At 47.6% G+C, this 12,695-nt stretch overlaps 1 protein-coding gene across 1 annotated transcript; it reads left to right on the top strand.

Moving 5' to 3' along the window:
* The first annotated feature begins 7,559 nt into the window (after nucleotides 1-7,559).
* Nucleotides 7,560-9,560, top strand: LOC143027968 (uncharacterized). The gene has a single exon (XM_076189611.1). It carries the CDS (start codon nucleotides 7,560-7,562, stop codon nucleotides 9,558-9,560), a length of 2,001 nt encoding a protein of 666 aa, XP_076045726.1.
* The last annotated feature ends 3,135 nt before the right edge of the window (nucleotides 9,561-12,695 follow it).

Raw genomic sequence — 12,695 nt, 5'->3', positions numbered from 1 at the left:
TTCTCCACTGATGGCGGGCGGAACTGGAGGAGTAAAACACCGCCCTGGCAAGTCGCAAGCCTACGTCGACGCTTTGTTTAGACTACCGCAGGAGGAGGGGGTCTCCTCGCTGACGGCCTTGCAGGGCATACCTGACGAAGTCCGCTCCGAACTGCGAGAGATTAACCAAGCCACCCAACGAGGAGAGCCCGTCCGACCCGTACTGGGGCTACACCAATCGGCCGCCAACCACCTAGGGGCGAAGAAACTGATGGACAAGTTCCGAGAACGATACGTGGTCGACGGAGGCCGCTGGATGGCCGAAGACACCGCCTGAGCCTCCGAAGGCTGCCAGTGAGGGACAGACTAAGGGCCCACGGGCCTCCTACCCGGCACCTGACCGCCGAGCACCCCTGGCACACCGCCAACATCGACGTTATGGGGCCCTTCCCAGCGGCCCGAGGACACCGGTTCATCATTTCCATTATTGATGTGTACTCCAGGTTCACGATCTTGTTGTCGGCGGCCGACCATTCCGCCCCCACAGTGGCCAGAGGCTTGTTCGACCGTGTCATCGCCTACTTCAGGAATACCGCGTCCATCTTGTACGACCGAGGACCGGAATTCACCGGGCAAGTTTGGTCTCAGCTACAACAGCTGCTGGGATGCAAGATGGCGTATCCTTCGCCGTACTACCCGCAAGGAAACTTTGTCATCGAGCGATCCCATCGGACAATTAACAATGTCTTGAGGGTAACCCTGCTGGAGGACCCCTGCCTGACCTGGAGGAAAGACCTTCCCGCAGTCCAGCTGATCCTAGGCACCGGCCTTCGACTGCTTATGGATTGTCACCTGCCGTCAGCCGTGCCGCTCCCCGCCCTTCGTCAAGAGGACCACCTGGGGCGACTGCCGTCAAGTTGCCAACCATTACGTGGATTTCCCTCAAGAAGATCGATCAATCCTCACCTGGTCGGCGACTTAGTGTTAGTGTCGACCACGTCCAGCGAAATGCCCCACAAACTGGCCGCCAAGTGGACGGGGCCCTTCACAGTCAGTCAAGTGCCGAATTTGTCATAGGTCGAATACGAGCACCATGGACGAACGTATACAGCCAGCATCATACATGTGAAGAGATACCGAGCAGCGCCCGTTGATACCGACCCAACCCCTGACGACGAAGGCGACGAAGGGGTGCTTGGCTTTCCCGCGTCTGCCCCAGCATCCAGAGGGCAGTCCCGCCCCGTCCCTATCCCACCGACACCGTGCTCACCATCACCGACGCCACGGCCAAGGAGTATGAGTCCCCTTCGGAACCAAGCAGCCCCGGGGGTTCAGGCAGCGCCCCTATAGACCCCAATCCGTATGATGATGATACTAGAGAGGTCACTGCAGACGGGAATCACGAAGCCGAAGTGTCGGAACTGCCCGACGGTTCCCCCAGCGGCCCAGAGCCGACCCGGGATCCCGACGCTGACGAAGGCCCCAGCACGCCCTTGGAAGACGACGCGTCCTTCGACGAGTCGGACCTTCGGGCGACCTCGCTTCGCTCGCAAGCGCATTCGGTACCTAGCCGGAGGGGACACGTCCTTTCGAGGGATTTCCGCTTTCCGGTCCAATTACAGGAATTCTTTTATTAGTACCAGGGGCTCCCCTTAGGGCTTCCAAGGGCTTTCACAGGGGCCCCAAAAGCGTTCCCCCATCAAATTCCGGGGGGTTCTTAAGGGGCTCCTCAGGAGTTCCCCACAGACAATTCATGGGCTCCCAAGGGGCTCCCCAGGAGTTTCCAGATGCTTCCCCGGGGGTTCGCGGATGTCCCGCTCTCAGCCAATCAGTAGTTTCTGCATATACCTGGAATAACGTTAATTTTTCTAATATTATTTCGTTTATGTAATAAATATTCTTTACTCGTTCTCCTAATGTTGGTGTAAATGTGGAAGTAACCAGTTGAGGCACGTCTTTACTCTCTCCCAGTCCACCCCCATTTCCCTTCTCATCTGAATTCCTTGTGAATGTTCATTCCTGTATCATAACCACTGCTCGGGTCAGAAGTAGTGTAGCAAGACAGAGCAGGGACGCTTCAGCAACTCGGCAACCCTCCCTCTGTCTCCTCTCGCAGGAATTTAGAAGACTTTTATCTTATTTTATTTTTTTCTTATGCTCCGATTGAAGTGCCATGGAACTTACTTTTCTTACACCAGTATATTATGGAATAATTTTCCTAGTCATGTACACAAACTCAGGTATAAACCACAGTTTAAGTTAAGGATAGTTTATCATAGATTTTTTATGTTGAAGAATCTTCAGGTTTTATTTACTATAATCACTGGTGCTTAGATTTAATTGATATGATGTTAACCTGTCTTCAATTTTTAAACTTTTTTATAAACAGTATTGGTATATTTTCCTATTTGTCTTGTATGTTGACTACGATCTTGTTAAGGGTACGAACATTAGCTCACACCTTTAATGAAAAAAAAAAAAGACTATCGGGCCAATTAGGTTAATGGGTAAAGTTAGGCTTGCCGGGTTAGGTTAGGTTAACCAAATGTGAATAAACGTAGATCAACTAATTAGAATATCAAACTATTAGATACCATGTTTGTGAGCTTTTGTATTTCTTTCCATTAATGTGTACGTGGGCTCATGTCAGGAACCTGTTGGACAACACTAGAAAATTAATAAGTACATAGGGCATTTTTGTGGTATCCATTCATTATCATATTATTGTATATTTCATCACGCACATTGTTATTTTGATGATAAATCAATACAATGCAAATTAAATACATGAAACTGTGGGGAACTCCAGTAACGCAGAGTGCACAGCGTTCCACTTTCTGCATGGTTGGGTGGCCAGTCTGGGGGCCCCGCGCACGATCATCACGGACCAGGGCCCGCAGTGGGAATCGAAGGCGTGGACAGACCTCCTACTATTCCTTGGCACCAGCAGGCAGCGGACCACGGGCTATCACCCTCAGCATGGTGGAGCGTTTCCACAGGAGACTGAAGGAAGCCCTGCGCGCCCAACCTCACCCAACGTCATGGGCGGACGCACTTCCAATCGTTCTCTTGAACATCCGTTCCACCGTTAAGGACCTCCAGCTCACGCCAGCGGAACTAGTCTACGGCGAAGATCTACGCCTACCCTCCCAATACACGCCTGCCCTTAACACGCACTCCGAGCTCGCGTTCATGCCTGCCCTTAACACGCACTCCGAGCTCGCGTTCATGCCTGCCCTTCGCCAAGCCATGAGGGCTTTCACACCTCAGCCGCCTAAGCCTCCTGCAGCATACGCCACTTACCACCACCCCACGCTCATGTCGGCAGACAACGTGTTTCTTCGCGTCGATGCGCGTATTGGTTCCTTGGCACCTAGGTACACTGGCCCCTGTGGTAAGTGCCAATTGCACCTCTAGCAACGAAAACCATATTGAGTAGGTCTACACACAAGTATGGCAGGAAGTGATCTGTCACAAGCGAATGCTTGGGGGATCACTTCCTGCCATACTTGTGTGTAGACCTACTCAATAAACTCCTACCAAAAATACTGCGTGTTTGGCACTTACCACACCCCCACCAGGTACTCGCACGCGCGGCCAAGCACGTCACCCTTAAGATCGGTTCTCGCCACTCGACGGTATCACGGGATCGAGTGAAGCCCGCCCACGTCGACGCAAGTGCCCAAGCACCCCTTACAGTTACTATCCCTCCTCCTCCTCTCATGCCTCCCTCCCAGCCACACCATTTACATCGCCCTTCTAATACCCCTCCCCCTCCTCCCCCTACTCCACTTCACTCTCCGCACGCAATCGTCATACACCCTTTCCCTGAACGGAACGAAACAGTAACCCCCCCTCCCCCGTGTCTTTCTAATACTCCTCCCCCTCCTCTCCGTCCACCTCACGCAGTCCTCGTTCATCCCGGGTCAACCCAAGACGAACTGGGACACCTCACTCCTCCGCGTTTCTCACCCTCTCCACCTCATCCTTCAACCCCTCCCCCTCCTAACCCCGCTCCTCCCACCCCCTACTCTCATCAGGCAGAGCTGCCACCACAACACCCTCCGCAGCCGCTCCCTGCCATTCCGGACCTTCCGCGACCCCCTCCGCCCACACAGGATACACAAGAGTCTGGCACGCTCCCCGCGGCACTCAGTCCCCACCAGGAACACTTCCACATACCCTCCGGGGAAGGGGTGTTCAACCCGGAGGGCACGGTCTTGCAGTCGGGCCGGGTGGTGCGTAGGCCCCTAGCGGTACCAGGTCAATATTGTGTCTCCTTCCTCATGGGGGGCGATACCTGGTACGGTGTCACAGGCATCCTCTTCCTTCCCGTATGCGCGCCGCCCCCGTGCATTGTGTTTCCGGGCACTCCTCCCCGTTTGGACATCACGAGTCCACGCTTCGCAGGGGAAGGAGGGTGAAATGTGGTGAACGGAGTTCCCCACATGTGCTTCTACGCAGTATTTCGGCTTGTAATTACAATTGATTACAGTTGACGTTTTACTGGAAGAGGCCTTATGTGGCCTGTGACTCCAGTGTGGCAGCCTGATTTCTAGTATGATGTTGGTGCTGGCCGCGTGCAGTGTTAATTTGTGCTCTATAATTATATATTTGCTCTTGTCCCTCCCAGAATTTGTCTAGCCTTGCCTCAAAACTTTTGACTGTGTCTGCATTTACCACCCATTCTGGCAGCTCATTCCAATTATTAATGACTTTGTTATTAAAGGAGTACTTTCTCAGGTCCAACCTTGCTCTTGGCTTAAATATTTTCCGACTATTTCCCCTTGTACTGGACCCCTCTCTAAATTCAAAGAGACCCTCAGTGCAGTTTCTGTCATATACACCAGTGACGATTTTGTATGTCTCAATTTGGTCCCCCCGGGATCTCCTGTACGCCAAGGTGGGCAAGTTCAACTTCCTCAGTCTCTCTTCGTACGATAACTCGTTGAGGGATGGCAATAATTTAGTTGCTCTCCGCTGTACATTCTCCACAGCCTCCAAATCCTTCAACAGATAGGGACACCACACCGGGTTGGCGTACTTCAAGTGTGGCCTTACAAGAGCCGTGTACAGAGGCTTGAGAATGTTTGGTTCTAAATGTTGAAAGGTCCTTCTGATCAGCCCTACTAACATACTGGCTTTATTGATTTTTTCTGCCAAGTGGCTGGAGAAATTTAGTTTGTCATCTATGATCACCCCTATGTCTTTTTCATTTCCTGTCTTACTGATGTTGCCGTACAAACTATAACCCTTCTCTTCCATTGTGGTCCTCCCTATCCTCATATACTTGCTCTTCTCTGGATGAAAACTTAGGAGCCACCTCTCTGTCCATTCTTTGAGTTCGTCCTGGTCCCACTGTAACCTATCACAGTCTTCATTGCTTTGTATTGTCCTGTATATCTTAGTGTCATCTGCATATAGATACACTTTACTTCCATTCACTGCTGCTTCTGGCAGGTCATTTATGAATATTACAAAGAGCATGGGGCCAAGAACAGAGCCCTGCGGGACTCCGCTTGTTACTTCCTTCCATCTAGAAGCCTCTCCATTTATCAACACCCTCTGTTTTCTCCCTGTTAGAAAGTTCTGAATCCATCTTAATATTTTACCTTCTATCCTGTAGCTTGATATTTTTTCCATCAGACGTTTATGTGGTACTCGGTCGAAGGCTTTCATAAAGTCCAAATACACCACATCCACAGCCAACCCTTCATCCTTTGCCTCAGTCCAGTCATCCAGTACCTTTATTAACTGCAGTGTAGTTGATCTAGAAATGAAGCCAAACTGTTTCTCACTAAATAACTTATTCTCCTTCATATGCCTAATTACCTCCTCCCGCAACAGTGACTCCATAACCTTGCATAGGACACTTGTTAGGCTGACAGGTCTGTAGTTTCCTGGATCACATTTGTTGCCTTTCTTGTAGATGGCCATGACATGGGCAATACGCCAGTCCTCGGGTACCACTCCGTCCTGCAATGAGCTGTTATATATAATTATCAGTGGTTCCAGTAAGTCCTCCATCAGTTCCTTAATTACCCTTGGATGTATCCCATCGGGTCCGGGTGATTTGTTCCTCTTGAGCTTTTGCAGGGCATTCCTTTTTTTGTCTACAGTGATTACCATACTATCCAGTGTCGTTGCCTCCCTTATAGCCGCCCTAGGTGGATCTTCCTCTCATTCATGTATGAAAACCTTTGAGAATTGCTCTGAGAGTATGTCAGCTTTTTCCTTGTCACTTGATGCCTTTTGAGTTTTTTCTTCATTTTTATACAGTTCTCCAATGTGGGCCTTTCTTCTCGTCTTCGATGTTACATACTTCCAGAACACCTTCGGATTCTCCTTCACATACCTTGCTATTTCCCTCTCTTTTGATTTCACAGCATTCCTAGTTTGTCTTCTAACTTGGTTATTGACTCTTCTGTACTCTCTTTCTGTGTCCTGGTATCTCCTGTTTAGTGTTCCGTCATTTTCCTGTTTCATTTTCTTCAATTTTTCCCACATTCTTTATTTCCTTTTAATCTTAGCCCTTAGTTTCCTAGTCATTGGTAGGTTTTCATTTTTTCTTGTACTATTTTTATTTACTGCTCTAATATGTTTCCTGGGAACACCTTCCTCAATCACTTTGTGTAATTTATTGGTGAATTTCTTCCACTTTTCCTCTGTACCCAAATCCTGTAAATACTGGTTCCAGTCAATTCCAAGCCTTTCTTTCATGAGCTGATAGTCGGCCTTCTCATTCATATAAATTTGTCGCTTACTGTTATCCATCTGCTCCTGAGTGCCGCAAGTGAACAGAATGCTTGCATGATCACTTTTTCCCAGCGGGCTTTCTACACTGATTTCTCCAATCATTGTTTCATCATTAGTAAATATTAGGTCTAGTGTGTTTCCAGTGTTGTCCCCTCTTATTTTGGTGATATCAAGTATGTGCTGGGTAAAAAAGCAATCTCTCACTTTCTCAATAAATTGACTGTTGTAATCCATATGACTAGATTCTGTTGTATAGTTACTCCAGTTAATATTAGGAAGGTTAAAGTCCCCTAGTAGTACTTTATATTGCACATTCATATCACTTACCTCCTGCATCAGTTGGAGCAGCCCAGCATGATTATTGCTTTCATCGCTGTTTGGGCTTCTGTATATAGATATGACCATTAATTTCTCAATTCCACATTCTATCAGTACACCACAGTATTCACAATATTTGGTTTTCAGATCGACTAGATTAAACTTGATACCTTTCTTAACGTAGATAACAAGTCCCCTTCCTATGTTATTATGTAAGTTCTGTTCAATGAGATCATATCCTTCCATATTATATTCTGCATTGGTCCTTTCATATCTAAAATTTTTGGTTTGACCTCCTGCAGAGCTATGATATGAGGTGTATTTTCCAATTCACTTACTCTGTTACTTAATTCTATCCTTTTATCAAAACTAAATATGTCCACATTGCTAAACTAAATATATAAATCCTTCCTGTTTACACTATTTACACTTGCCACACCACCGGCACCCATGAGCCCACTCTGGGCTTGGCCAACAATCGGGGGAGGCCAATAGAAAAAATCTTTATGGGCAATATCCAGGGGCTCTACCCCAAATCAAATCAAAGTAAAGTTCCTTATCTTGGAGATTTAGCCAAGATTGAAGACTTCATGATTATTGCCCTCACAGAAACCCACTTATCTGTAGATGTAAGAGATGCAGAAATACAACTGGAAAACTATACAATATATAGGACAGATAGGAAAAACAGGAGCCATGGTGGGACCATTATATATCTAAGAGATGACATTACTCCAAATGCAAAATTAATCCTTAGCTATACAGATGACCAAGTGCAGCTACAGGCACTACACATTCAAAAGCTAAACATGGTAGTAATAAATTGCTACCGACCCCCAGCCTGCTCCTTAACAAATTTTGAAAATTCAATTTCAGAACTCGAACATCTGTACAAGACCCTACCAACCCCCACACCAGATCTAGTTCTCTGCGAGGACTTTAATTTCCCATTTATCAAATGGCCTGATGGCATCATAGCTGGAGCCCCCCAATCTGATAAAGTACGAGCAGAGAAAGTCCTGCACCTCACCAACTCAATGTTCCTGATGCAGGTCATTAACACACCAACAAGAGGAAACAACATCCTAGATCTATTCTTTATTAATAACAGAGATGCCATTTCCAGTTACATGACCAATAATACCATCTCAGATCACAGCCTCATTACAATAACCACTAACTACACTTTACCAGACTCCCCTATTGACAAATCCATACCACCTATGAGTAACCCATTCTCCAAATTTAACTTTTTCAACAGCAACATCAATTGGAATGAGGTGAACTCATGCCTGAGTAACTTAAACTGGGATACGCTCCTCCAAGGCAATGACCCTAATGTTCTGCTGAATAGTTTCCTTGAGATTATACTAACTGTATGCGAAGACAAAATACCAAAGAGAAGATCACTAACATCTCGAAAAAGCAACATCCCCAAAGACCGGAAGATACTGATGAAAAGAACTTCTCTCACCCAACAACTAATGAAAACAACAAATGATAACCACAAAAGGGCACTTCATAGAAAAATAGCCACAACTGAAAGGGAAATCAAAACATCACACGAGGAGCAAAGAAACAAAGAAGAAATTCAAGCAATAAGTAACATTAAGTCCAATCCTAAGTATTTCTTCAGTTACTGCAAAAAAATCTCAAAAGCAAAAACCAAAATTGGACCACTCCAATTGGATAATGGTAAAATGTCATGCCCCCAGGAAACCTGCAGTGTTTTAGCACAACAATACACAACAGTGTTTTCCCAACCAAAAGCAGAAAGTATTGTAAATAACCCACAAGAATTCTTCTCAGTACAAAACAACGATAACCCACAACTCAATGACATTCATTTCACCAAGACTGATGTGCTTAAGGCAATAAGTGAAATTAGAGTAAACTCAGCTGCTGGCCCAGATGGAGTGCCTGCCATCTTTCTTACAAAATGTAAAGAAGCTCTAACATCCCCCCTTCAGAAAATCTGGCGACTGTCCCTCGACACAGGAATAATACCTAAGAGACTAAAGGAAGACATAATATCCCCAATACATAAGGGAGGAGAAAGAAGTGTGACCAGAAATTACAGACCAGTTGCACTTACATCACATATCATAAAGATCTTTGAAAAGATATTGAGAAATAACATCATCAAGTACCTGGAAAAACATCAACTATTAAGCAAATCTCAACACGGTTTTCGTAAGGGGAGATCATGTCTTTCTAACTTGTTAAGTCACTATGAATGGTTGCTCCAGGGGCTCACAAGACGAGGAAATGTTGATGTTGTGTGCCTTGACTTTGCTAAGGCCTTCGACCGAGTTGATCATGGCATTCTATCACATAAACTCAAAGCTGTGGGAATTAAGGGAAAGATTGGGACATGGCTCCACAACTTTGTCAGAACAAGGACACAGGTGGTAGCTGTTGATGGCCACAGAAAAGTCAGCAGTTCTCAGTGGTATACCGCAGGGCTCTGTGCTGGGCCCGCTACTTTTCTTGGTCCTAATGAATGACATAGGCCAAGCCATTGACAGCTCATTCTTGTCCTCCTTTGCGGATGACACCACCCTCAGCCATAGAATCAGCCATGAGGCCGACATCCAGGAATTGCAAGACAACCTGGACAAAATCTCAGAATGGGCTGAACTTAACAACATGCATTTCATCGAGGAGAAGTTTGAAATTCTAAGATGTGGCCCAAATTCTGCCCTAAAAAGTTCCACCACTCTCCATACCAGAGGAGGCACAAATATATCCTTGAGTCCGGTTGTAAAGTGCCTTGGAATTCACCTCAATGAAGAGGCCACCTACAGAAACCACATCTTCAAAATTACTAGTAAAGCCAGACAAATGGCTGGATGGGTACTTAGGACCTTCAAATCAAGAGATGAACAGCTAATGTTATCACTCTGGAAGGCACTTATACAACCAGTACTCGACTATTGTAGCCAACTCTGGTCACCACCTGCGTAGAGCCGGTGGCCAGGGGTAGTTGCTGCCGTTTGGCCCCCAACTCTTGGGGTTGGGGGCCATACAACATACAACACATAATGGAAGACTGCATTATACACAATCATGCACGCAAACAACACAACATACGCTCTATAAAGGATTTGTGGGAAAACCCAGTTTCGGCTATGGCATTCCTTGGGGAGACGGGACTGCTCGGACAGACAGTCTAGGGAACGACAACAACAACAACAACTCTGGTCACCACACAAGAGGGCAGAAATATAGGAACTAGTCTGTCCAAAGGCATTTCACAAGGCAAATCAAAGGCATGCAGGGCCTCAATTATTGGGATCGCCTGAAAAAACTAGGGCTATACTCTCAACAAAGAAGAAGAGAGAGATACCGGGCCATATATATGTGGAAAATACTGGAGAAACAGGTACCTGACCCTACTACATTATCCCTACTAGAAACACACAATAGCAGAAATGGTCGCATGTGTGAAAAGAAAACACTGCCTACATCTGCCCCAGAAGGAATCAGGACCCTATTGGCCTCCAGCTTCACATATAAGAGAGACAAAACATATAAGAGAGACAAACAACTGCCCAGTCACAAACCTTAAACTACACCTAGATAAATATCTGAAGCAACTGGCAGACGAGCCTCCCGTACCTGGATACACGGCTCATTGCAGGGCAGCCTCAAATTCCATCCCAGACCAGATCAACCTACAAAAAGGAGATTCCCGGACTGGAAGTAGCGGTGGACCACCACAGCTATGAGGAAGACCCTCTGAATTCTACTAAGTATACTAAACTAAGTAAGTAAAAAGTTCCCTGGTTTTGACTACCATTCGTTTCCATGGGGGGCCAACCACTGTGTTTGCCTTTCCCCGCTACTATCAAGTTTTTTGCCTCTCTCCATAATTTTACCTCCAGTAATATCGCCGTTGCAGTAAGGGGCGAGACAATAAGTGTAAATATGAGGGGACAGACAGCCGGTCTTCGGCCTCGTAGTACATATGTGTAGGTTAAGGAAATATTACGGCTGTACTACTTGTATTTGTATCCGTAGGAAAGCACAATTTCGGGCTACGCACGGCAACCCTGCCTCAGCCAGGGGGGCGCTACTTTTCGGTACACCCCACGGGTACATAAGGCGGGTGTGAGGTCAGTCAAGGCTCCTCTTTGGGGCGGCAGTGCTGCATGACCTGTCAAGGGATGCAGTGCACAAGATGACCCAAATTGAGTGTCAAGCACTCCGAGTGGGACTCGGTCTCCCGCGGTCGGTCCCTCACGAGCAGGTGTACAGTGAAGCTGGCATCCTGCCACTATGGCGCCGTATCAAAAGGGACGCCTGCCGATACCTCTTCAGTGCAGCCAGAGTACCGAACTCGACTGACGAGGAACTTTCCGAGGGATGGGTCGCGGCCCCACCGACGGAACCCGTATGCGGTCTGCCTATCTCCGTCAAGGATATCTGCCTCCAAGCTGGACTACAACCTGGTGATCGCCGCTTAGTGGCCCAAAATCAGCAAGACCCCTTTCCTCCCTGGACCTATTCACCACCTGAAGTAAGGACCGAAGTCTATGGACTAGGCCGCCAGGCAAGCCACCATCTGTTGCTCGAAAGCACCAAGAAATTCCTAGCAGAACATTATGCTGGGGATTTTCTAGTATATACGGATGGCTCTGTACTTGAAGACGGTCGCACAGGAGCTGTCTTCTATCTACAGTCCACTAGAGAGACTTTCTCCATAAGGCTTCCCCCCACCACCATCCTCACGGCCGAACTTGTTGCCATCCGGGAGGCTCTGATCAAAATCATCGCCCTTCCTCAGAAGCCACCACGTGTCACGATCCTGTCGGACTCCCGTTCGAGCCTGACTGTCTTGCAGGGCGCCCACTGCACTACAGGACCCGACGTCTTAAATGACATACTGCGTCTCTCGGCAGAGGCGGATCAAATGGGTGTATGCCTCCAGTACCAGTGGGTCCCCTCTCATGTGGGACTCCAGGGCAACGAAAGGCCTGACAGAGCTGCCCGCCAGGGAGCGCTAGCTCCCGAGGAAGAAGCTATACCCATACAGCTCACGCCAAGTGATATGTATCGGATGATAGATCGAGCCGTCTGGGACATGTGGAAGGCAGAATATGCCGCCACTGCTGTCTCCCGGGGATGGCCAACAAAGACCTGCCTCGAGGCCAACGACTCCAGTCTCTCCTCGCTGCCCCCCCCCCCCCACACACACATCGCGGCCATGGTATCGCGGCTTCGGACAAATCACTGGCGGACCCAGTTCACACAGACCATCTGCTCGTGTGGCACGGAACTGGTGTCCTTTAGCCACTGCGTCTTCCTCTGCCCCGACCTAGAACAACATTTTAGCCTCATCCGAAACCTCCTTGGTGACCCTGCCACAGCCCTTGAACGCCTGCTGGAAAACAGCCTCACAGACGCCGGACGAAGACAGCTGGTCTTCACGGCCCACCTCATCTGCTCCTCCCCAGTAGTATCTCTACTGTAAAATTGATAAATCCCCAAACCCTAAACCCCTCCACCCTACCCGCCAATCCTCCACTTACATATATACAGTACATGTACATACATAGTATGTATATATGTGTGTGTGTATGTATGTATATATAGATGTATATACATATATATGTGTGCATAAAATAATAATGACAATA

This window comes from Oratosquilla oratoria, chromosome 9 (assembly GCF_046742065.1).
Source record: "Oratosquilla oratoria isolate Oo_2021 chromosome 9, ASM4674206v1, whole genome shotgun sequence".
In the NCBI taxonomy this organism is placed as follows: Eukaryota; Metazoa; Arthropoda; class Malacostraca; order Stomatopoda; family Squillidae; genus Oratosquilla; species Oratosquilla oratoria.
This window is presented reverse-complemented; position numbering and strand designations above follow the sequence as displayed.